Raw genomic sequence first — 27,953 nt, 5'->3', positions numbered from 1 at the left:
TACAGAGAACAGATTAGACTAAGTAATTAATTACACTTCTGGTACGCAATACATGCTTTCATCTTACAAGTTTCAACCAGATGTCCAATGATGATTTCCACCGGGATATCTGGTTATAAGCCTACCAAAAATAAATGTCCAATGATGATTTCCACGACCATTCTACATACAGAGAACAGATTAGACTAAGTAATTAATTACACTTCTGGTACGCAATACATGCTTTCATGTTATTTAACATGGAAGTCTTATACCAACCGAAAAAAAATATTATTAACATGGAACTGAGCACACAACTCACAAATGTAGGTGCTCTCCTTGAGGTCCTGCAACTGGAGTTTGAACAGGTTAGAACAGGTATATGTTGAAGGGAGTTGGGATTTTACAGGATGAATTGAAAGCAGAAAGCTCAACGGCTAGATGGGTTTCTACATGTCGGACGGAAGGTAGCAAACCATCTTGTACAAACCTATTTGTTAGTACATTGCAAACCACCTGAACAAATCACATCGATTCAGAGTCAGTTTCGGACTCCATAAAGTTGAACTCTTTCCGACCATCTATCTTGATCAACACTGTTCCTTGGTTCTCTTCACTCCATCCAATACCTTCTTTCTCCAAAAGGCTAATGACCTAAAACATCAAACACAAATCAATCGCTATTGGCAAGGGACAGAAACGACAAATATAAGATATTCATGTCTACAACTCCAGCAGATTCATGGCTAATCATTTAATATACAAATGAATCGTTTTCTCACAGGAGCCTTACCGATTTTTTCAGTTTCCCCGTCCCAACCCCGTGGGTCCCACATCCAGTTATAACCCTAAGAGACTGAATAGCTAAGGCAAAAAGAAGAGGAGTTAGTGGAGCAAAATCACAGTCATGCTACTTAGAACAAGATGAATAAAAGAAATATTCAGGATCCGTTGGGTTCACAGTCAAAATTGGAATCAAAATCAGAGTTGGCCGGAATAGATTTTCATTCCCAAGGGAGGGAGAGGGAATGGCCATTCTCTCAAGTGGGGAAATGGCATTCCACCAGGAATTTCCTGGAATGGGATTCCAATTCCACCCAACCAAACAGTTGGAAATGGAAATGGACCATTCCAATTCCAATTCCAATTCCCTATTCCCACGAACCAAATGGACCTCAGTAATGTTGCATTAGGATGCTTACAAGACATGTATGTTGTATATATAAGATGAACTTTCAAGATCCTGATTGCTTGTTTGACATGTTGCCCATGTAAGTCGATTGTTATCACATTTTCTATTCTCTTGTTTCTGCAGACAATTCAAGCTAGACCATCCATCACATGAACAGAGAAACACGCGCACACACACACACACACACACACACAGAGAGAGAGAGAAAACCTAGCTACAAATATATCCTGACTGGCTTTTTCGTCTGCCTCCCTTGCCCTTCTTTTGTGAATTTCCCCCTATCAAAGTGAACAATAAGCAATCAGATTAATCTCAGCAGAAAAGATATTCATGCCCATGCTGGTTAATAACCTCTTATGTCTAGTGACCACTATCTTAATACTGTAAAATGTCCAACTGATTCAGACCTTCCAAGTACACTGGCCAATGCATGCCAAATGGACGACTTACAATCGAAGTCTTAGACTACAGGCCAAAGAACTTGGTGATTGCACTGTAGGCTTAATTTGAGAAGATGTGCTCAGGTGCATGTCTGAAATTACTTGTTACATAGGCTATTTTTACCTGTTCTGAAAGATAAGCTGCGTATGTCCTTTCTCCCTTTAAATATGCTGTTGTAGCCTGCATAACTGTTCTGTTACTAACAAATATACTTAAATTTAAATAAATGGGAAAACTAGAATGATGTCAAAGTCTTAACAACCAACTCACTTTCTGATAGCAGGATTTCATTGTACTCCAGTGCTGCTGTGCAGCTTTTCTAAATACTTGATATTCATCTCCTTCATATAATTCCAAAACAAAAAGAAATGTTAGAAATAGTTTGTTGAATATGACAGAATGATGTATTCATCAAGTAAAATCCAGAATTCTTGCACATGCTGTATCACAAGAAATCTGGATTTTAAAACTCAGAAGGCTAAGGCTACAAAATACATTTTAACAGGATCATGAGATAATGACGAAGTATCATGGGAGCTGAAGAAGCAGGTAAACTGATACTAGCAAACCTAAATTTCCAAAGCCTGATGGACTCCATGCACTCAAGGCATGGGGAATTCATGCTACATATAACATCAGAATTCAGGGCACAGAGGCTTTGTAGTGCATGTAGATGAGATGAGAAGATTTCTCATGCGTGTATGACTGAAAATCAACAACCATCTTTCACTAATAATTATCTATAATCTTCATAAAAATGTATAAACTCCATTTAAAACATAGATAATTAACATATTCATAAAAAAATAGAAAGAAAAGAATTTTCAGAAAATAGAGGGGCTCATGAATTGTCATAGGAAAAGAAAAAATGGATGGAAGAAAAATAATCAATATGTGTTGATTGGACAAAAATTTGAGTTCTTCCAAGCTTATTCTTTTAATCAGCAAGAAATTTAAAAAGTTCTTCCTTGCTTACTAATCAGTTCAGGTTTTGAAGACTTTGACGGTTCAAGACAACAGTATACATGTCTGAAGTCTGAATCCTAACAAATAAGAAAAATAATAAAAAGAAACTAATACTTTAACTCAAACTGAATAGTTTAGTTCAATAATGTATGTTTTATTATTATAAACTCAAAATGATAGGAATATAAAATATCAAGTGCACCATGTAAAAAATGTCTTGGCGATTCCATGAGCACCTTATTGCCTAAGCATCACCTTGACAACTATGAAAATCACTTTCCCAAAGCAAGGACATGAGGCTATTAGGTTTGTGTTGGATCCAACAGAAGAACAGTCTATGAAGCTGTATGGCAACACAATATGCTGTACAGCTGCTTGGATACTAGGTCCAGCCATATGGCCATACAATACAGTTGTATAATTGATCTCAGTGTGGCAAGACTTGGGCATTGGGTATACTAGGCCCAGCCACACACAAGACCTATTAAAAATGCATAACTGACTTGGTTGTATTCAATAGGCATTCAGATAATCAATACTACTTCACATTAATGCCTTTAGAGAAGGATGTATTCCCTCTTAAGCATAATGATGTGTGTTCTCGTCATAAAATGAATCCAAAAACATTCACATATTTTCCCTGCTTTTCATTCATGAATAACAAATATGGCCAACCAGTAACTTTTATCAGTTCAAAAGACACCAACACTATACTTTTATAGTTTTTTGTTTTTATTTGCTGGGAGGGGATATTGACTTTCTACAACATGCAAGATTTCCATAAAAAATTAAAAGAAATGAAAAATGAAGAACAATCCTATTTTTCATAAAATAAACTTGAGACAACCCACTAAACTATTTTGATATCACTTGCATTAGTATGAGCAAAAATAAGGAGTTGGTATCTGATATATGCTCAATGTAGTTAACATCAAGTACCATGTCCAACATTCTGTTGAGTTTCTGCTAAGTTTGGACGAAGATCTGATCCCTGTCCAAGTGACTTCATTTTTTTGACTGCATTCTTCCAGTTCATACTGCTAGGTTCATGCTCAGAACTTTTGGGAATGTTAAATAGAGATTCCAACACCTTTTGATGAAGATCTGATTCTTTGGTTACAGGCCTAGATTGGTATTCTTTATCACTAATAACGACATCAAGACAGTCCCTGAAGCAATAGAACAAGAAAATCAGCTCACGTTCTAGCCTTCTTTTGGAAGTGGTAAGGTTACTGATGGAGAAATAAAAACACACAAGCATCTGACAAGCAAAAGACAATGCTTTATATCAAAAGTTCATTAAACAAAAGATAAAGACAAACTAGCCACCAATTCACCTAATAAAAAATGTGAAGCGCCAGAAAAATAAGAAGGAATGGAGCAATTTTCTGTAATAAGGTGTAGTTCCAAGATACAACCATATTAGAGGTGCAAATCAGGTACCTGATTTTGAGAGCTTATACTACAACAGGGCTGCAAACAGATCGAATTGAACCAGATATAGGTAGATCCAAATTTGATTCTTTTATATTTGAATTCGAATAAGATCATATTCATCAGATTTATATTGGATCTGAATCCAATTCAGATTGCAATCAGATATCAGATCATTGTTAATGGGATTGAATTTGAACTCAGACAATAGGATACCATTTGCAACCCTATACTACATTGGGCCTAGGCTTTTGGATTGGGCCTATTCAAATTTTAAAAAAATCTCAACCCAAGTTTGCCAAGGTTGCAGCAGCCCTAACCCAGACATCTTATTAACATGACAGTTGTTCATTGCATCTGTACCAGATAGAGGATCTTTGAAACTTTCTTGTAGATGTTGAAATTGGACTGTCTTGTGTGCCTTACTCTTTGACTAGTTGAAGAGTGATAAAACTAACCTTTAATGGTTTCTATCTATAGAACCAAGGCTGTTCATGTGGTAAAGAGCGCTTAAAGAGGCCTAATTGGTGTATTCAAGTCCCTTCAGTTTTGCTATTTTGGGGGGCTCAATCAGAATCAAGCATGTTTACTTATTACAGGGCCTGAGATTGACCATTCTGATTCTCCTAGTTGAAGGTAAATGGTAATTCCCTCTGGTTATTCGAAGAATCAGATAGTGGGGAAGGTTTCTACCTGCTATATCACCACGTTAGGAAGGTTAGATGTTTGGCTGCTGAAGTAAATATCTTGTGCTACTGGATCCAAGATCAACAAACCTGTTAGCCAACAGCTTGGCTAGGTTTGTAGTGGAAACAAGGTTAGGTTTATTGGGGGGGGGGGGGAGCTATAATCGTGTTGCTCTATTAATACTTGGTTAACAGTATTAGGATCCTTTTTTTCCATGACATGATGACTCAATGATATTGACACAAATCTCACTCCCACGATCCCACCAGGGTTGGGGTTAAGGATCCTTTCTTCCTTGAACAAAATGAACAATTACCCACCAGTATAGTTTTGCAGTATGATACAGAAAATGAACAATTACCCACAAAACAAACATCCTAATTGCCTCAAAATTCGAAACCCAACATCTTAATTGCCTGCAATATTCTTTTTTTTTATCAGAAATTGCCTACTATATTCACCATTGAGACACAATTCTATATGAACCTTCACGGAGCATGTAGAAGATGTCTGAAGAATCAATACATAAGAATTTCTCAATACATTATTTACTTGCATTCAAGAATTTTCTCTGTATCAAATAATTAGGATTAAGGGTCCAACCAATTCTAAGTAGGACTAGACAAGACAACAAACTGAAATCAAGCCTTTTTTTTATTCTCTTTTTCCTAGTGTTTTAAAAGCACGAGGCACAAAAAATGTACAAGGGATTTTTTGCACCTGAGGTGCAAAGTGCAAGGTGAGGCATGCACCTTTTTGAAGTGAGGCACACAATTATTAAAACTTACAAAAAATGCTAAAAATTAACAAAACAGTAAAACATTAAAAACATTTTTAATAAAAAATGCATACTTCAATTTTAAACTAAATGTTTTATAAACCCTATTAGCTCAAATTAAAATACATAAAACATATTAAAAGTAAAAATGTAAAAAATAAAATTAAACATAACATATAAAATACATTCAACCACTCAACAATTCAAGCATGTGAAGCTTTCAATCTCTTTATTTCTTTCCAATTTCATTACCCTAATTCTGCAAGCCGCTTTGTACCGAGCCCCTTGAGACAAGCCCAAACATGTCCATGCTAGGGTCTTGAATTCTTAATTCATACATAAAAGATCAGTTTTCTATTTTAATTATGGTTCTTTATCTTTTAGAAAACGCCTTCGATTAATAAAGATGAATAAACAACAGTAGTAAAGAGGGGGAGGGTACTCGAAGCACCAGCAAGATAGCAGGAGCACGCCTTTGTAAAGGTGCTGCACATGGGCCTAGGTTACTTGAAATGCACCTCACTTACGCACCTACATGCGCCTTTTAAAGCATTGCCACCCCCCATTGGCAACAATAACTAATGAGCTTTATGATAGTACAAGATTTAAGAATGAGATGTATGAAGATAAGTCAAGTCTTTTGGTTGTCTTGGAACTTGATATCCTCTCTAGTATCCACTGGTTAGCTATGATACCGAGATACCTGTACAAGGGTGCCATATTATGTCAGATACTTCAATTTCTAGTGCAGAATTTCATATCTAATGCCATATTCAGCCATCTTTGCCATGCCTGGGTAACATAGCTGGATAATAATGTGAGCTACATTAGAGCATCTCTGCCTACCTACCAACTAGGTCATACACATCCATGCAAGAGACAACCTGCTACAACAAACAAAACAGAAAAACTGTGAGGTAACAGAAAGAATCAAAATAGGCTTAGGCTAAATACCTGCAATTGTAGTGGGGAGGCAATAAAGTTCCCTGAAGGTCCTCAGATAAATGAAGAGTTGAATCTGATGGTCTATATGTTAACTGTTAACAAAATTTTTGGCATCAGAAAATGATATGCACGGAACATGTAATCAATTGATATTTCCAGTGATGTTAATTGTAGAAGGAAAAGAATAAATTGTAAAATAATACTGATATTGGGACGACTGTAGTAGTAAGGTGGTTTGGTATACTAGACTTATTACTAGTTAAATTTTGAACCCAGAAAAAAAAGGAGGCTACTTTGATGGCAAAAATCAATAATGCTTGGACCCACAAAACTCACAAGCCATCCCAGGTCAGAACTGTTAGAACTTAGAATATGTATCTAAACCAGGGTAAACCGGTTACTAGTTAAGGTGGTTTGGTATACTAGACTTAACTAGTTAAATTTTGAACCTAGAAAACAAAGGAGGATGCTTTGATGGCAAAGAAGAGTTCGAACCTCTCTCCCTAGCCCCCTTGATCTCTTTTATTAATTTAATTCTAAAATTGAGTACAATTACGTGGATGCCCTTATTGAGGTGGCCAGCACTAAAGAAATATATAAAGAGAACAAAAAAGGCCCATAACCAACAAGCATAAACTTAAAACACTACTTAAAAGAAATAAGAACACTAAGGCGCATTTGGCCCATTCTCACTACACAGACAAAATGCTTACTTTTATAAGGGAAAAAAAAGATGATTTTGCTTCAAAACAAAAGCTTTTTTATCAGCAAATAAATTCCATTTACTAATCTGAAATAACATTACAAGTGTTTTAGCTATTGAGCTGCCCAATTTACAAAGCAATCAAGAACTTTCAAGTACATTGGTCACCCAGTTTCTTTTTCACTGCAGCAATTACAGCTTTGCCCAAAACAAGGTTGGTCTATCTGCCCCCTGTTTTGCTAAAACATCTGCCAATCCATTTGTTGTCCTTCTTACCCATCCAAAATTTGCATTAATCTTTCTTGCAAGACAATCAATCTCCCTGAAAGCAAACCTGTACTTCAAGGGTGCTGACTGGATTTTCTTTGCCCAAGAAATCACCAAGAGTAAATCTCCTTCAACTTCCAATTCTCTAACCCCTAGTTGTGATGCTAGTTTCAAGCCTTGCAGAAGAGCCATAATTTCAGCCTGAACTGAATCTCCCTCCAAAGCCTACTGGTCCTGAGAATAGAGTCATTACTACTCCTTGAAAGTTTCTGATAACTCCCCCTATGCCTGCCCTCCCTGGATTGCCAAAGAAGCTGCCATCAAAGTTTAACTTTGATCTTATTTACCTCTGGTAGTTTCCAATCCATTCTAACTACTTTATGTGTCTATTTTATGGATTCTGTCACTTCCTCAGATCTTATCTTTTCATTGAATATCCTATTATTTCTTTCCTCCCAAATAGTCCAGACCAAAACTTCCCTTACCATCTTCCACAAACATCTTCCCCTTTTTTTGTTGCCTCAAGAAGTTGGGGTTGAACAAACTAACCACATCCTATGGGGGAGCCCATCTGCAACCAAAGAGAGAACAGAAAAAAGTCCCATATGCAAGACACAAAGGAGCAGGAGATTAATAAATGAGGAAGGATCTCACCACAAGCCTGACAAAGGATACACACGAGGAGAGAGGCATTTATTTGGCCTTCTTTTCTATAGCGCGTCACAGGTGTTAACTTTTCCAAGGAACACTTCCCAACAAAGAGTTCGTACTTGGGTAAAAAGAAGTGCAAATTCATTTGCAGATGGATTAGCTAGGCAAGGGGTGAATAGGAATTCAGTTTTTTGGGCTTAGATGTAATTGTTCCTTTTTCATTTTGGGTGCATGTTGGCATATTTGGGGAGTTAAGATATTTTAGTTCCCCTCCTCTGTAAGTTTACTCTCTTTTAATGAAATTTCTTGTTATTGATAAAAAAAAAAAACAACAAAGAGTTTGTACTTTGGGAGGGATTGGTTTGCACCAAATTTCTCTGACTAGGAAATTTACCCTCAAAGAGTCTAAGTGGATGAGTAGGTTGAAGAAGCACACGAAAAAGGCCATCTGGGGAAGGAAACCAAACCCTGCCATCTAGAAAGCTCTGGTCCAAAAACATCTTTGGAAGTGAATCACACTCATTATCCCTCAGTCCCCTTCCGAAGCCAAAGTCTGATGGTGCCCCAAATCTAGAAACGGTTTCCGCCTTAAGGTTTGACGGAGAAAAGAGTCCAAGGAATGCAAATTAAGGGGGGTATCCCCAATCCAAAGGTCTTCCTAGAATAAAACATGGTCCCCACAACCCACATCAAAACTAATAAAATTAAGAAAGGTTGGTAATACCTCAGTTCCACAGGGAATTTTATGTTGCCTAAGGTGCTAGCTTTGCATCCCATCCATTGTCCACCACACTGTGAATGCTTCCAATGACCTTGTGTCGAAGCCTATCTCCTTCCAAGAGAAATCTCCAAAGCCATTTCCTAGAAGAGTTGTTCCTTTTAACTAAGTCCCCAATACAGTCCTCCATGTTCCTTTGATTTACATAGTTATTCCCGTTTGACCAGATGATCTTTCTTTTTGTCTCCTAGCTCCGACAAACAATCCCTCATCAATTTTTCTAACTATCTTGCTATTTTCATTGAGGTTCTAAAGGTGGACAAAAAGTAAGTGGGCAGGTTGGCTAGGGTAGACTTTATCAAAGTAATTCACCCTCCCATTGAGATATAGTTCTTTTTCCACATTGCTAACTTTTTAGTGAATCTTCCCACTATTGGTTTCCAAAAGCCATTTGCTCTCAGATTTCCTCCTAAAGGCATACCAAGATACTCTAGGGGCCAATTTTTCACCTCACAACCTAGTAATCCTACCAACACATGGATGTCTCCATCTCTCATATCAACTCTCACCACACAACTCTTTTCCCAATTGACTTTTAACTTTGAGATCCTTCGAAAATGACCAACTAAGACTTTTAAGTTCCTCAAGCTGGCCTTAGTACAATCTTCACAAAAAATGATTATGTTGTCTGCAAATTGTAAGTGAGTCACCACCACCTCATTTTCATCAACCCTCGACCCTTCAAACTAGTTTTCTAGATCAGCTATAATGATCAATCTACTTAGAACCTCGGCAACAATGGTGAACAAGAAGGGGGAAATGGGGTCTCCTTGCCTTAGACCTCTTTTAGCCAGGAAAAAGTCCCTAGCCACTCCATTGATTAGTACCAAGAAATATGTTGAACTAAAACAACCTTTGATCCACTTCCTTCATTTCTCACCCATGCCAGTTTTTTCAATAAACCCAAGAGGAAGGACCAATTCACCATATCATAGGCTTTTTCCAAATCTAGTGCAAATTAGTCCTACCCCACCCTGCTTTTTCTTTTCTACTACACACTCATTGGCCACAAGGATTTGGTTAATCATTTGTCTCCCTTCCACAAAAGCTCCTTGATTTTGGGAAATTACTAGAGGCAGAACAGTTTTAAACCTCCTTACCACTGTTACTAGGACTTTGGTAATGATTTTGTCGAGATTTACACACAAGGCTAGGCCTAAAGTCCTATGGAGTCTAGGTTCTTTCTTTTTAGGCACTAGGGCTAGGAATGTTGCATTAGCTCTGGGTGAGATTACCCTTTTTTTATGAAATTCCACAAGCACCTCCATCAAATCATCGTTTATGATTTCCCAACAGTCTTGATAGAAGGCAATTGAAAAACCAATAGGTCCTAGCGCTTTAGATATTTCCATTGAGAAAATTGCATCATGAACTCCTCCTCACTGAAACTCCTCTCCAAAAGAGCTGCTTGGGTTTCCGAAACTTCAGTCCAATCTAAATCCCTCACTTCCTAATTCCTTTCCCCTAAGGAGGCAAAGATTGATTTAAAATGATCTTCAAAGGCATTAACAATTTCCTCCTCTAATGTTATCACCCCTACCTTCAATTTCAATCCTAGAGATCAAGTTTTTCCTTCTCCCAATTGCCACTGAATGAAAGAATTTTGTGTTACCATCCCCCCCAATAACCATTTACATCTTGATTTCTGTCTCTAAGAGATTTCCTCTAATTCCACATACATAAAAAAAAGGATTTCCTCTAATTCCACTTTTAGGTTCCATCTTTTCAACATTTCCTCCACACTAGTCTCTTTCCGACCTTTCAAAATAAAAGCTTTTTTCCAATTTTCATTAAAAAAACCGGTTGTTTCAACGAAGAGCTCTAACTTGGGCAACTATTCAAGTAGGTAAAAGAAGTTGAAGGATAGTGTCAAAATGGGGAAAAAGGATGAAGGTTAGTTGACAATTGAAGCTTATGAACAAATACAAACAAGAAAACAAAATGTTAAGTGTTCAATAAATGAAGATAGCAAGATCCATTCATTTTCATGGGCATGCCATATAGTTTTTGAAGGTATCAAGATTAAGTGTTCAATAAATGAAGATAGCAAGATTCAATAAATGAAGATAGCAAAATATCAATACAGCCTGATACGTTGGAAGGAGTGTATCAATACTTTGAACCTTGCACTTTTTCATTTTTTTAATTAAAAAACTTAAAAACAGTGCATCGGTGATTAGTCAATACAATATGTATCAGCCAATACAGGCCAATAAGTTGTGAAACTTTGGTCCTCATTTAAACTGTCAATGTTGGTGGAAATATTGGTCATCCAAATATAAGTAACATGTCATAAATGTTGTATGGAAATATAGTAAAAATTATAGACATGATGAAGACATTTCGAAATATGCAAAAATAAAGAATCATATTTTATGAGGGTAGTAGTAAGAAATGATTTAGGCACTAACAATTTAATAGCGGATATGACTTTAAATAGAATGGATTAAAGAAACAAGCTTCATGTAGCCGACCACATATAGTTGGGATAAGGCATGAGTGATGACGATGATGATTTTATGAGAAGATAAAAGAAGCATAGGTAAACCATTTTGGAATTATTACCTGTTTTAAACCATCAAAGCTAAGAAATTAATGTTAAAAGACAAAATAGTACACCATGAAGTTGTCCTATAAACTATAAGAGTTAAAATTACATGATAAAGTGAGTCCAAGCAAAGTTCAAATACATAGAAAGCGCAAACAAGGTTCAAAGTATCGGAAATAAAAGGTCTCGAAAAGGTAGTTTTAAGACGCATTTCAGGATATGCTTTGAATATGCATGGATACGGGCGGAAAATCAAGATACACAAGGATACATTAGGAAACTCAAATAAATCTTAAATAAATATCAATATAAATGATGGAAGAACTAAAATCTGTATGCACATCATAGTTGTCAAGGTGACACCAAGGCGACAAGGCACCCTTGGAGGCTCGCCTCGCCCAGTCGCCTAGTAGTTTTGTATTGTGTCTTATAAATTACTTTTAAATTGTTACTTTTTTGAGATTATAATTATAAAATAGACATTATTAAACAAAAATATTCATTTTTTGTGTTTATAAACTAATTTCTTTTTATTATTTCTTATTTGTTAGGGTTTAATCAACACAAGACTTCTTCTTCTTCTTCTTTTCCTATAACAAAAATAGGGGTTCAGTCCCCATATTTTTTGAATATTCTTTTGTTTCTTCTTTTTCTTCTCATAAATATGTTGATTTTCTAGACATAAATATGAAGTTTATAATTTTCTTATGAAAATTATGGATAGTTATTAAGGAAAGATGGTTATGGAGCCTAGGGAACTACCTAGGATATGTATTTTTCACTTAAAAAAACCCATCGCCTAGGCAACAAGGCACCCCCCTGTCGCCTAGCCTCGCCTTGGCACCTTGAAAACTATGATGTACATACCTTAATTTAAAAAAAAAAAAAACTATATAACTTATCTTAATTATTATTAATATATAAATTTTAATAACTAATTTTAGCATTTATTGACAAATATCCATTAAGAAAGAGAAAGTTACTTAAAAAGACATGGCCTAGTGGTGGACTTATGGTCATTGCAACTTAATCAAGGTTCAAATCATCATATTGACATAACGTGTACTTTTTATACTAACAATTATAAGCCTTAAAATCAACAGCTTGTAGTTAAGGAGTTATAAACGAAATTATGAGAGAGAGAGAGAGAAACAAAATTAATAAGGGTCCATATTCAAATTTGAAAACATGAATTAAATACAGGAGTAAATTAACAAAATTAATTAGAGAGAAACCAATCAATACTACAAGTATTGCCTTGTATCAGACCTGTATCGGCCAATACAAACCCGAAATGGTACAGTACGAGCCAATATCAGCCCAATACACAAAAAAAGGAATGCAACAGATGATTTTTACATGTTTCATGTATTGGGCCTTTGTCAAAACAATATGTATCGGCCAATACGGCCCGATATGTTACGAAATTTAAAACCTTGAGTGCAAATCATTCTAAAAGATCAGCCAAATAATCAATTACATAAACAAAAATTAAGATTTAACTTCATGTCTAGATATAATTTCAAGTTGGTTCAAAGTGATAACCATTGACCATTAGGTGGGCAACAATACTACTACTCCACATATCTACAATATTGTCACCAACTAATGTTATAATACCATATCCTCTACTCCACATAGTGACAACAGTAGTTTCAACTAGGGAATATGTCAATTCAAGTAATGTTTCATGTTGATACCAATGGAAATGGAAATATTAGAAATATATGGGCATTACCAAAACAAAAGTTAACAGAGAAAAAGAAAAACACGAGAAGAAAAAACTTGCATTTAGATGGGCAAGTTTATCCTTGATAACAAAGAAGAAACAGAAAGTAACAAAGCTCACGTTGTAAAATTCAGGAATACCTGGAAATTCCCTGCAGTACTATCAAGACTGTCACTGTCACTGCATTCAATGAAGACTCTTCTGTCTTGTATGTCATTTTTGTTGTAATCGCCATGGCCACTGCTTTTGAACTGGTTGTAGGAGGTGGTAGATAAGTTGAGCAATGCATCCAAGGCCTGAAAAAAGCGTAAAACTAAGACAAATGCAAATTCCTTAGATTGATCAAAAGTAAGAGTAGAATTATTGTCAATTCTTCAAAGGTTAAGAATTGGAAGCAGTCAACACTTTAACTGGTTGATAGTTGAGGTAGATTCAAAGATAGTTATTGGATGGCTCAAGAATGGGAGCTTTATGTATGGATGGATGGAGAACTGGAAGCAACATTCAATTGGATTCAAATAGCAAGTAATAGCATGGCAGATGGACCAACTAAAAACGGGAGTAACAGAACTCAGATGTGTGTGGGGGTGATCTTGGGGAGGGGTGAGGGAACGAGTTATATATGGATGGATGGAGAACTGGAAGCAACATTCAATTGGATTCAAATAGCAAGTAATAGCATGGCAGATGGACCAACTAAAAACAGGAGTCACAGAACTCAGATGTGTGTGTGTGTGGGGGGGGGGGGTGAATGATTTGTAATTCCTTATTAAGCGGATTGTAGACTGTGTATATTTGCTACCCCAAATTGTGGGATGCAAACTAGTTTGTACTGTATATAACACATAATTCTTTCAATACAAATAAAGTTACAGTAATTGATCAAACAAAAAATAAATATCAAAATTAACATCCATCATCAGTTTTGGTTCCCGATTTGAGCTGTTTTCTGGTGGGCAATCCTTATTGTAGATCAGTTTTGGTTCCAGATTTGAAGCAAGTTCTCTGATGATCTACTCACATAAGATCATGATTCCACACAGGATTTGGTTGTTTGGAGGTGATTTTTTGCCTCTAACAGAACTCCAGTAAGGTTCAGAAATCCGTCTCAGCCATCTTTCTGAGTAGAGGAAGGACATAGAGTATTCTTTATTGGGAATTTCTGGAGTGATTCAATGGCTGCAAAAACATAGCTCCATAAGTCTCTAGATGAAACAACTAAGAACCCTAAGAGTTGACCCCTTTTTATGAATAACAGAACACTTTCATTAAGATAAAAATATTGAAGTACAAGGAATAAGCCATCCCAGAGGTTGAGATGGCCTAACCCAGAGCTGCTCTAATCAGATAAACAGTATGTCAAGTAGAAATCCCATCCCCCCAGAATAGATTCTCTCATTCAACCCCTTCTCATGCTAATCCATCTGCCAAACCATTGGCAGCCATGTAAACCCACTGAACAGCAATAACTCTGCCTCTTTAGCTCATTGATCTCTCTCATAATGTGTCTATACTGCTTAGGACACTTTCCTTCATTATATACTTATTCCACTACCACTTTTGAATCCCGTTCAATGATGATATTGGTGAAATTGTTTTTCTTGGCCAGCTTTAAACCTTGTAGTACCGCTATAATCTCCACTCTAACTGCATTTCCATGGCCTGCTGGCTGAGTTGGAAGTTGGGACCTTAAGAGTAGATCCTTCTAAGCTTATTGACACCAATATGATCCTTTCAAAAAAAACGGAAGCCCTATTATGTAATATTACGTGTTGCCAAGCTATTTTGGTCTAGGCAATGACTAATTGACAGTTGAACATGCCAGCTGGTTTGTTGTAGTCCCTCAGGATCATGGCAGTTTCTCTACATGTCGATATACCATTTTCAAGGGGAAACTCCTAAAAATGATCACAGAATACAATTTCTCCTTTTTATATTGTTTTATTTTATTTTATATTTTGAGGAAAGGGATTTCCTGAAGTAAAATGAAATGAAAAGGGTGTGAGTATCCATTAACTAAGCAGACTACGAGGAATGGGAAGTGGAGGAGGTGGCTCCTTTTTTTTTTTGATAGGTAAAAGAAAATTTTCAATAAAATAAAAAGATTACAACCTGGATAGGTGATAAGGTAGCACCTGGCACCCAAAAGATTTAAAACAGAACAATTTTATATTTCCCCTTCATAATTCTGTAAACCCACCACCTCCCACAATCTTTCTCCTAAATCTTCTCTCTTTATCTGAGAGAACTCTGGCAATATCAATGGCCAATCTGCAACTGATTTACCCACAGCCACCACCAATCTGTCCAGCTTCCATTCCTTGTCTTCAAAGATTCTTCTATTCCTTTATTTCCAGATATTCCAGCAAATGGCAAATGGAATACATCTCCATATTATTTTAGCCTTTTTTTCCTCCCCTAATTCTTGGCTAAGTAGAGAAGATTTTAGCAGGTGACCTTGGCTGGAAAGTCCTAACCCCAAAGAGTATCGTGAAGGGATTCCACAAGAAACCAGAAATTTTGCATTCAAAGAAGAGATGGCCGACTGATCCCTCCTCCTCCTTGCACATAAAACAAATGCTGCCAAATTGAATCCTCTTGATTTCAAATAATTCACTGTCAACACGCTATCCATAGCCACCAGGCAAGCAAAAGCTTCCACCCTAGGGGGAATTGGGTACCCCAGACCCCACCCAATGAATCAAAGTCCATTTGGTTCCAGCACAAGCCAACAAGACTTGACTGTAACTTTCCATTTGAGCATTCTTTCCACCATATTTCATCCCTGGACTGGGTTGAGATGTTCACCTTCTCCAACTTCTCCAGCAGACTTAAGAACTCCTCAATCTCCCTATCGAGGAGTGGCCTTCTGAATCTGGGGCTCCAAACTATCTTCTCCCCAATTCTATCATAACAACTGAGGACAGACACTCCCAATTCCGACAGCCTGAATAATCTTGGGCAAACCTCACACGATCACTCCACTCCAATCATCCTCACAAAATCTTATTCTAGCTTCATCCCCAACTGCAAAGATACAAAACCGTCCACACTCTCCCCCCCCCTGAAACCCAAGATAGAAAGATATGGCTGCAGAAGAAATCAGGAATATTCGTGGTAAGATTTTTCTTCAATGAGCTAATGCACTCAAGAGAGTTCTTTCCTGGTGAAGGAGCATGGTATTCTCCAACACCTTCAAAGGTGGAAGCTTCAGTCCAGGATTTGAGAACTCATAAAAAGTGGTTTTACCTGCAGAAAGTGACTGAGTAACATTTATATATTATTTAAGTTCTAGCATAGAAAGCAAAATGTTCTCACAAATGGAGTAAATTTAGGAATCATTGCCTGCTGCAACGGTAAAAACTTGACAAGCATGAAAGATGCAGGATTGAATCTTGATAAGGTTAAATCTGTATCCAGTCTACCACTCTCAAGGCCCCAGAGACGAGGGACCATCATTGGAAAACAGCCTTTTATATATTGAAGCAAACTTAAAGAATCTACACCTAGCTAATTACTTGGAAAAAGATATGCAGATCAAACAAAAGAAAAGGAGACGAAAATCCAAAGAGGATGCTAATGATGACCTCATGGTCCACTTGGGTGGCAAATTGGCAACTTCTGCCACTCCATATAGCACTATGAAATGTACTTATTCAAGGTTCAAATCTTTATCCACCAAAAAGATAGGCTGGACTTAAACTGTGAATCAGTTTGGAGAAGGAACAAAGAAATAGTTAACTTAGCCCCTTTTTTTAAGATAAATAAAGAAAATTCTTAATTGCTAAAAATAAAAGAAATTACAGCTTAAATATGGTAACAAGTGGTCACCCCCAGCTTAAATAGTTAACTTAGCCCTTGAAATTATAGCAAGTCATGACAGCAAAAAAAGAAACAAGATGCAAGGAGCAGTTTCTTATCTGATCTTGCTTTTTAAATGGTCAACATATTAGTAACTGAAAATCAGCGCTTAGCACCAAGTAGAAGGGAAATCAAAGAATGAACCAGGTGTAGAGTTTACTATACCTTTTCAACATCATATCGGCATTGACCTGCAAAGATGAATTTCAGGTTATTCACCACTACAATTGAAGTATGTAAAATATTATATTTAGTCTTTAATATGTCCAATGTGTGAAGGTTGAGAAAATACACCCATATAAACACAGATAAATATGAAGACTAACAACAATGCATGGTTGGAAATCCAGCAGCCATATCATTAAATTTGGATAGGGCTGGCTGAATTCTTTTAACTGGCCTTCCAGTAGGGAAGTCAACATGACTGCTTGAGAATCTCAAGAAGGAATTCAAATTCCAGCAGACAACATACACAGTTTGTCACTTGGGAATGCAGATTGATCAACAAACTAAACAGACCCCCCCCCTCCTTTTTTTCTTGGGGGGTGGGGGTGGGGGTGGGAGGGAGGGGAGCTGTGAGCATTACCATTAGAGGAATGGGATAAGGAACATGTTCTTTGAGATGAGACTTGGAGGTTCACAGATCTTGGATTTTTTAACAAACAAAAGGATATTAGGATTTATTTGCTTGCAAAGAAAATATAAAGTAATTAAAATTTAAAAATAAAAAAAAAAGAAAGGAGATTATGGGAGTATCTTTTTTTCTTTTTGAGAATGGTATTATTGTAATTGGTACCAAAAAAAGGTCCTCTGTACAATGAGATGCTGTACATGTATAATCCATTCAGGGACCTCCAAAAAAAGTCCACCCTCAAAAAAGAAGGAAAAATATGAATACGTGTATAGAGAACCGATTTATGTTCCTCTACTACTAAATTTATCACCTCTGCTTGAGATGTTGATTTTTTATCAAACTATTGTTCCTCTCATACCAAATGGCCCACATAATCAAGGGTGGAATTGTTGACCAGCAAACTTTCCCTTTCTTAGACATACCCGGGACTCTCCATTCTTGTAAGAGTGCTTTAACCAAGGACAGGAAGCACCGCTGCAAACTTAGTGTCCTGATAAAATGAAGCCAAACAGAAGCACTAAACCTGCAATGCATGAACAGATGGTTTACCGGCTCTTCCTCACTAATAGGAGGATCTTTGGTAGGTGACACTCCTTTGATAAATAGATTTTCCAATCTTTTCTGCCTCTATCACCATAAAAACAAAACCATCAGCCAATGTGTGTCTGTTGCCAACCATGGGGCTAACTGGAACCTTGGTTTCAGAAGAGGGATAAGGGATTGTGAACTGCCTAGTGTCTTTGAGATTCTAAGTTGTGTAGAAAAAGTCTTCTTTGATCCCACTAAAGAGGATAAAAGAATTTCAATCCTGAATCCTCAAGGTTTCCATTCTTGCTCTTCACTCTTCCATGTTTTATTATATATTTTCCCGCAGTCATCCTTGGTCTTTCTTATGAAGGCAGTGTGTAAGGGACTGTTGCACATAAAATAACGACTTTTTGTTGGGAGGTTTTTTGTATGAAAGCCAATACCTGCAAGGCAATCCAAAAGAAAAGACACAACTGGTACCTTTCACCTCATTGGTGCTCTTTGTGTGCAATGCAAACAGTGAGACTACTTATCATTTACTAATCTCCTGCCCTTGGTGTCTGGTATTTGGGAGGTTTTCTTCTCTCTATTTAGTTGCATGTGGGCCCTACCAAATGAGGTGCAAAGACTGTGTTATATGATAATTTCCTCTCTCCTTCAAAGAGAAGAGGGAAAGTACCATGGAGATGCACAAGTACAGCAGTCTTAAGGATAGTGTGAGAAGAATGGAATGCTAGAAGATTAAAGGAAGAAGAGCATTCTAAGGAAGTGATGATAGAGATTATCATGATCAGAATAATACACCAATTGAAGACATTGAGACTAATCAGAAACTGCCAGATGTGAACCAAATCAAACTAAATTTTGATGGATGCAGGGAAACACAGGAGAATCAGGGATTGGTGAAGTTTTTAGAAACCAATAGCACTCTACTCAGGACCTATAGGGTAAAGGGAGTGTAGAGTCGGCTACTAAAAAGGGTAGTTTGGTCATTTTGTCTTACTTTACGTGTGTAGTGTAATGTCTTTTATATTTCATTTTAAGTTTTGTGCACCATACTTAATTAGGGGTGTAACTGTCTTTGTAACACAGTATAAACATATAAATACAATCTGGCCAACTAGAGAGTGACTTTTCTCTCTAGTTCGAATCAAGGGTTTTCTCTCCCAACTCTCTCTCTCTCTCTCTCTATTCTCCTTCTTTCTCATTCTAGGACTGAAACCAGTACAGATTGAATCTGTAACATGGTATCAGAGTGTTGGTAATCAGTCCAGAAGATCAACCCAGATTTCTTCATCGCCTCCTACCCTATTCTTCTGCAGAGATCTCATTGATCCCTTGGAGAATCAAAGAGGCACCAGAAAGGAGTGGTCGTTTTTCCCTTTTGGAGGTTTTCATGCCTCCTGTTAGTGCTGAATTGGCTGTTTCAGGTGGTTGGTACAAACCCTCTAATTGATGGATTGAGGAGGGCTATTTAGTGGACAGATTAGTGCATAGGTGATTTGTATGGTATAGATAGCTGGCTTGTACGGGTGTTACAGTGAACAAAAATAGATTGATTGCCGACCTGGTGGTATGTGTTTGAGGGCTATTTAGTGGACAGATTAGTGCATAGGTGATTTGTATGGTATAGATAGCTGGCTTGTATGGGTGTTACAGTGGAGAACAAACATAGATTGATTGCCGACCTGGTGGTATGTGTTTGAGGTGTATCTGGGTGTTTTTGTGGTGCTGAAAGTGTGTGACAGCATTGACTATTATTGTTGAAAACTGTGAAAGCAGATGTTTTCAGCAATAATCAGCCATTAGTGGTGAAGTGTGTGGTGGCTAGCAAGTAGGGTGATGTGATATATTAGTGAGTGGAAAGTTCTTATTTAAAACCTAATGGCAGCTACGGGAGACAGAAGTGAAGACAAATCTAGTGTTATGATTCCCCCAACTTACTTGAATGTGTACATGACTTCTATTAAACTGAATGGTGAGAACCATGTACCTTGGGCTAACTTGGTAGAAGTCTTCCTTAACGCTAAGAAGAAGGTAAAGCATGTGAAAAAAGAAAAACCCCCCAGTTGATTCTCAAGGGTACAGTACGTGGGAACAAGAAGATGCAAAGATTATGGCATGGTTGTAGAATAGCATGAAACCCAAAATTAGTGTGAACTTTATGTTCTTAGATACAATCAAGGAGATTTGGGATCATGCAAAGAAGCTTTACTCTGGACAAGACAATACTACCAGAGTATAACCAGAGTATACCAGCTCTACCAAGAGTACTTTAATCTGTAGCAAGGAAAACAAAGTCTTGAAGAGTATTATGCTACCATGAGGAACCTTCGAAATGAGTTGAAGGTTTATCATCCCCTTACATATGATGTCAAAATTCCACAACAACAGAGAGAACAACTTGATGTAACCAGATTCTTAGTGGGATTGAAGACTGAATATGAGTGGGTGAGAGCACAATTTAGGTGGCTCTACCCTTCCATCTCTTGAGGAGGTGTTTACCCATCTCCGTAGGATTTCTATTGGACCCTCAAGGAACTCTACTATATTTGATAGGTCTGCCTTTGCAGTGACAAAAGGGAGAGTCGTGGAGGTAGAGGAGGAAGCCAGGGAGCTCAGCTAGGTCGTGATGGTGGTAGTGGTCCCATGTTTAATCGTGGTGGTGGGCGCAATGGAGGTCAAGATTCAAGGGGAGGTCATTATAGAGGACATATTAATGGCCCAATAAGTGTACTTATTGTGGAATGGAGGGGCACACTAACTTTTGTTATGATCTACAAGGTCGGATCATGCAGTGACAAGTGGTGGCGATACAAGAGATGAAATTCAGTATGCTAATCAAACACCTTCTACATCTACAGATGCCTCTAGGAAAGAAATGATGAGTGTTCCATGTGATGAATATGAGTGGTTACTCTAGGCTACCTCATAGCAGAATACTACTACCCTTGCCCACTTAAGTATGGCTTGTCTGGCATCTAAACCCTCCAATAGGATTACCGACTTTGGAGCTTCTGATCATACCTTTGAAGCTTTTGATCATATACTCTTGTTAATGGCTCTACATCTTCTATTTGTGGTGTTGGTAATGTTAACATTGATTCATTATCTGTCTTCAATTTTGTATGTTCCCAAATTCCCTTTTAACCTTATGTCTGTTAGTAAATTGACCAAGTCTCTTAATTGTTGTAGTACATTTTTACCACTCTTCTTGTGTTTTTGAAGATCTCAAGATAGGGATGAAGATTGGTGGAGGGCATGAAGCCAGTGGGTTGTATTATCATGATGGTGTTGGTTCATCTTTAGCTCTTCATTTGTCTCTTTCTCCCCCCCCCCCCAATGGCACTACAGGCTTGGTTATCTATCTCTCAAAGCACTTAATTACTTGTTCCGTCATTGAGTTGCCTTTCTACTTTGGAATGTGAGTTGTGTTAGTACAAAAAACACCATCGTGTTCCCTTTAGTCCTAGAGTTGATAGTCGTATGCCATGTCCTTTTCTTTGGTCCATTCAAAAATTTGGGGTCCAAATAAAATTGTGTCGTACAATGGTTACAAGTATTTTGTAATTTTTGTTAATGATTCTTTAAGGATTGCATGACTTTCTTATGAAAGGGGTGAATTATTTTCAATTTTTCAAAAAATTCATGCTAAAATTCGCACTCAATTTGGTGTACATATAAAAAATCTTCGCTTTGATAATGGCCGAAAATACTTCTATACACCTTTTCGGCAATATTTGGAACAACATGGCATTATACATCAAACTTCATGTACTTCCTTAACAAAATGAAGTGGTTGAGAAAAAAAACCGCCATCTTTTGGAGACTGCTCAATCCCTTTTGCACCACATGAATGTACCCAAGCATTTTTGGAGTGATGTTCTTCTTACATCTAGAGTCTTGGTTGTGTGTTATGTTCATAACCTTGGGCCTGGGATGGACAAATTAGATGCATGAACTACTAAGTGTGTTTTTCTTGGCTATTCTAGGACCTAGAAAGGGTACAAATGCTATAATCCCAATTCTCAACGTTCATTTGTTTCTCCAAACGTTACTTTCTTTGAGTTTGTCATTTTTCTATTGAATCTGATGTCTCTCCTCCTTCTACACCTCCAAGTCTTCCATTTCCTGTTCCAATTGATGACCTCATTCCTCTTGTTCCAATTGTAACTAAGTCGTCACCTCTAGTGTAATTTCCTATTGAACGACCACCAATCAGGCAAGTGTATACATCAACATGTATCGGCTCTTGCTCCAAATTCTTCTCCGTTGACAGATCCGGCAGTTGTTTCCACACTAGTCCCACCCCTTAACCTTGACCTTCCTATTGCCTTGCAGAAAGGTAAACATAGTTGCACTCTTCATCCTATTTCTAATTATGTTTCTATTTCTCATCTTTCTGCCTCCCATTGCCAGATTGTCTCTTTTATCTTGTGTATGTTCCTAAGAATGTCCAGGAAGCTCTTACCTCTCCAGGATGGTGGCAAGCAATGGAAGAACTTTCTGCTCTAGCTCATAATCACACATGGGATTTCACCACTCTTCCTCTTGGCAGGCATGTGTGGGTTGAAAGTGGGTATACATGTTAAGTACTTACCAGATGGTAGTGCGAAGCGGTTAAAGGCTAAATTGGTTGCAATAGGTTACAATTGTAAGTGGGTATACACTGTTAAGTACTTACCAAAATTGTGTTCTTGACTTGTTAAAGGAAACAAAATTGTATTGATCCAAAAAAAGGAGACAAGATTATTGAGTGCCAAACTAGCTAAAACACCTATGGAGCCAAATGTTAAGTTGAGTAGTGATACAAGTGAGGGATTGGAAGATCCTAGAAGGTACTGGAGATTAATGGGCAAGTTAAATTATTTGACCATTACTCGACTAGACATATCATTTGCCGTTAGTGGTAAGCCAGTTTATACAGAATCCTCAGGTTCCACATTGGGATGCAATGCTAAGAATTGTGCAATATTTGAAGGAAGCTCCAGGTTGTGGCTTTCTATACAAGACCGGAGGAAGTCTTGAGTTAGAGAGCTACACAAATGTTGATTGGGTTGGTTCAATATCTGACAGAAGGTCCACTACAGGGGTACCTTTCTTGGGGGGAATTTGGTAATATGGAAGAACAAGAAGTAGACTGTGGTGGCAAGAAGTAGTGTTGAAACTGAATATAGAATCATGGCACACACTACATGTGAACTAGTATGGTTGAAAAACCTTTTACAGGAGATGGGGTACTCAATTGATAGCTCTATGAAATTGTATTGTGACAACCAAGTTGCAATCCACATTTCCTCTAATCCATTTGTCCATGAGAGAACAAAACATATATAAGTTGATTGTTACTTTGTGAAAGAAAAGGCGCTCTGCACATGTAAACACAATAAGTCAATGGACAAATTTGTTCACCAAAGGGTTGAGTTGGGGAAGTGTGGGTTACATATGTAACAAGCTGGGACTATATATGACATATACTCACCAATTCAAGGGGGAGCGTTAAAGTCGGCTGTTTTTTTTTTTTTGATAAATGAGAGTAATTTTATTAAATCAAACAACAACAATACAATCAGCCTAGGAGGAGGCACGAGATGTTACCCCCCTAGGACTGAACCATATACACCAAAACTACCCAAGCCTGAGACACAATTACAAAGTAGCCCAAAATAGATCTCCCCTTGACACCCCCTGCTTGGCCAGAGAATCAGCCATTGCATTTGCTGATCTTCTAACCCACTGAAACCTAACAGTCATATTCCTTGTCATCCATTTAACTTTCTTTAACAGATCCCTGTAGCCCCAACAAGCTGTTTTGGGGCTAATTAGCCAGCCTACTACCACCTTGGAATCCCCTTCTACTAGCAGATTTGTCACTCCACTTTGACTAGCCATTTGTATACCTTGTACCGCTGCTAGTAGCTCTGCCCTTATTGAATCACCTTCACCCACTGGTCCTGAAAATAGAGACAACATATTGCTATCTTTGTCTCTCAGAATCCCACCAATTCCCGATGGCCTTGGGTTACCTTGGCAGCTTCCATCAAAATTCAAATTTACCACACCATCCGGTGGGGGAATCCATTCAGCTTGTGATTTGATCTTGGTGGAAACTGTAGTAGCCACTGCAACCCAATTTCTCCTTAAGTCATCAAAGGAGTAATTTACCAACAAGTGTAAAGATTTTAACCATGAAATAGTCCTTGTCAATATGCATTCCTTGATTTTAACAAGTGTGAAGATTAGAGTCGGCTGTTAAAAAAGGTAATTTGGTCATTTTGTCTTACTTTAAGTGGATAGTGTAATGTCTTTTATGTTTCACTTTAAGCGTTCATATAAATACAACCTGTCCAATTAGAGAGAGTGACTTTTCTCTTTTAGTTTGAACCAAGGGTTTTCTCTCCCAACTCTTCTTCTCTTCTCTCTCGCTCTCTGACTTTTTCCCTCTACTTCGAACCAAGGGTTTTCTCTCTCATCTCTCTCTCTCTATTCTTCTTCTTTCTCATTCTAGGACTGAAACCAGTGCATATCAAATCTGTAACAAAGGCTCAATTAAGGCTGAACTATTGGCAGTACTTCAAGGTTATAGGTTGAGGAAAGCTGAAAACTACAAAAACATAATAGTGGAAGGAGACTCCAGATTCATAATAGAGTGGATCAAAATTAATGATTCAGGAGCATGGAAATATAGATATATATTGAAAGTGATAAGAAGCCTAATGAGGGAGTTAAGAGCATCGGCCAAGTGGATAAGGGATTAGCAAACAATGTGGCAAATGCAATGGCCAGACAAGGAGTGGAAAGAAACCGGCTGTTTTTTGGAGAAACATAAATCAAGGAAAGGGGTTGTCACACTTGTAAAGGTAATGTAAAAGGAGAGGATACTGCTACAATGTGGGGTGCTTGGTGCAATCCCTTTGTATAAACAACATTTTTTGCATAAATGAATAAAATGAAAAATTACCTATCAAAAAAATGAAAACAAATGAGATAAAATCTTTAACTTGTTAAACATGTTTGGTATGGAAAAACATCATATACACATTTAAGAAAATTTTGTTGTTTTTTCAGAAAAAAAAAATGTGTCAATTAATAGAAAGTTACCGGAATTAATAAAATCCCTCTCTAGTATATAATATAATATTATATATATATATATATATTGTATTATATTGAAGTCTCTTCCACTAGTATATAATCACACAGTTGTCAATGCAATGTCTAGGCAAGAAGGCGCTCATGGAGGGTTGCTAAGTGCCCAAGTATTCTGTATATGGCACTATGAAATATTTTATATTCTTTATTTTTTGAGATTACAAATTAAAATAGGCATTATAAAACCAAATTAGTTAATTAATTTCAAGAATTCCAGTATAAAGATTTTTGATAAAGAAACTAGTTCAGACCTATGATACCCCAATACCTATATATGCCTAGCATACCAATGCCAAACCCGATATGTACCTGATACAACACTGAATAATCTATAGAATTAACACTTTTAGAATATGTAAAATGATGTGACAATCATATTATAACAAATCTGCACATGTTAGGAATTTAATTTAATCTAGCAAGAAACAGATCTTGAGAAATGACATTTAGTTTCAAAAACTAGATATAAAAGCATGGGATACACATACCCATAGCCATGTTTGGGATTTTAGGAAATGGAGAGTTGCAATCTCAATTCATATAACCATGTTCATGTTGATATCTGTATATAGGCATCATAAGTTCAAACATTAAGCCATGGCATCTCAAGTTACTTCCGGGTGGTGACAAATGTGAATTTGTGGTAAGAATCGGGAAAACAAATATGATGAATAGCTGATTAAGCCTTGTTTCATTGGTTCTGTAGACTTGTAGTGAAAATGTTTCAGCTTCCTTTTTCTTCTAATTTTTACAAAGAGAAGGAGGAATCAAAGATGGCTCTAGAAACCTAATGTTAAGAAGCAAGAGCATGGAATTGCTGACTTTTCATCATCATAGGACCACTGCAGACATGCTAGGCGCATTTCAGGGTATGTGCCTCGCCTAGGTCCTAGGCGCAGCCCTTTCAAAAGGCGCTGCGCCTTGCGCCTCAGCCCAGGCATGCGCCTTTTGAAAATTTGACGCTTTTTTGAACATAGCGGCTGGGCTGGGGGCTCCGCCGCCGGACCCCCGTTCCATGCTCCGAGAACCCTCAATTTGGTAATGTTGTTCATTCATTCATCCTAATAAAATGTCTTGTTAAAAAGCAATTAAAACAATAAAATCATTATTTTTTGTGTGAAAACTAAGAATTTAAGACCTAACGTGCATTTGTTTGGGATTGCCTCGAGGGGCATGGCAAAAAGGCGGCTCGTAGAATCAGGAATGTAATATGTTTTACATTACATTAGCTACGTGAAGTAATGCAATTGAGTGAAAAAAGAGATTATAGGTTTTAAATGCTTGAAAATGTTTTATATTTTGGTCTTATTTTTAAGTTTTCGTTTGAATATGCTTTACATCTTATGTTTATTTATTTTAATTTTAGATAATAGGTTTTTTAAAACATTATTTTAAAATTTAAGTTTATATTTTTATTAATATTATGTTTAATATTTTTTGGCTTCTTTTTTGGATTTTCTGACATTTTTTATTTTTTAGCATTTTTTTATAATTTTGGGCCTTGCTTCAAAAAGGCACATGCCTCGCCTTGCAACTTGCGCTTTTAAAACACTGATGCTAATATCTAGTCATCATTTCATTTTATGTTCTATGCCAGCATTATATACTTCCTTTAGTTTGATTTTTACTGTGAATTCGTAATTAATAGCTGCCGTGCTCAAGATGTTGAGAGTCGTGGTTAACAAAAATCTTAACAGACATTTCAAAATTACGACAAACATAAATATGAAAGAAAACAAAGTTGAGAGAATATCATGTGGCACTTACATAGAACATCTCTCACCACATCCATGCTCATCTCGCAATCATCTCCAAGCATCGAGTACAGGAATTGCTCGGCTTCTTCATTACTTATAGGGTTGTTATTAATCCCTTTAGAAATGTGCGAATTTCTCCTCGGACTGGACATCACATATTCCTTTCCCAAAACACTCGAAATCGTGCCTGCAGACGCAACAACTTTCTTTTGCTTCCTTCCTCTGCAAGCTTTCGCAAAAACGGGCTTCCCAGTACCACTGGAAGAACTAGAACTCATGGGGGAAACATTTCCGTTCTCTAGCAAACCTCCTAGAATCTCTGCGGCCTTATTCGCGTCCCCGTTGGCCTCTCGATAAGCCCAAGTAGCTTCTTCTAGAGAAGCAGAAGAGAACGCCTCGACCAACTGGTCCATAACTCTTCGATCCTCCTTCTGGTCATCTCCTGCGACTTCTCCATTGACGCGCACTTCTCTGTTGCCGCCCTTGCGAACTCGCGGCTTTTTCTTCGAGGGCTTCATCTCTTCAAAAAATGCCGAATTCTCATCGCGGAAATTCTCTCACATAAAATAATAAATACAGAGGACGAAGAGCGCGTCAATTAAATCCACAGAATTACGAAAACAAATCTACGAGTTAAAGATGTCTCCAACTCTATATAAATAACGATGATGCGAATTTCTGAATTGCAGAGGGTTTGCAGTATTGCAGGCGTCGATAGTTGGCGGTGGTGGTTGAAACCCTAATTGGGGGGGAAAAGGAGAAGGCGAGGGGGATTTCGAAATAATTACTGCTTGGCGTCGGTCAACAAGCAACGGCATTTTTCCGATAGTGAAAAATTTCCTAACGAGAGAGGGACTGACCGTTTTATAGGCCTCTCTCTCCCTCTCGCCTCTCCATCCGCGTGAAATCAAGGCCTGGAATTA

General features: G+C 37.4%; 1 protein-coding gene across 1 annotated transcript; it reads right to left on the bottom strand.

Moving 5' to 3' along the window:
- LOC104595038 (smr (Small MutS Related) domain-containing protein) lies at positions 1-27,953 on the bottom strand. The gene is made up of 11 exons (XM_010255587.3): positions 27,041-27,953; positions 17,125-17,150; positions 13,239-13,394; positions 6,432-6,514; positions 3,518-3,747; positions 1,883-1,953; positions 1,736-1,792; positions 1,382-1,449; positions 1,182-1,288; positions 773-843; positions 1-633 (listed from the first exon to the last, which is right to left on the bottom strand). Exons 1-11 carry the CDS (start codon positions 27,546-27,548, stop codon positions 505-507), a joined length of 1,506 nt encoding a protein of 501 aa, XP_010253889.1. The 5' UTR covers positions 27,549-27,953; the 3' UTR covers positions 1-504.

The sequence above is a fragment of the Nelumbo nucifera genome, chromosome 2 (assembly GCF_055504915.1).
Source record: "Nelumbo nucifera cultivar China Antique chromosome 2, China Antique-T2T, whole genome shotgun sequence".
Classification (NCBI taxonomy): Eukaryota; Viridiplantae; Streptophyta; class Magnoliopsida; order Proteales; family Nelumbonaceae; genus Nelumbo; species Nelumbo nucifera.
This window is presented reverse-complemented; position numbering and strand designations above follow the sequence as displayed.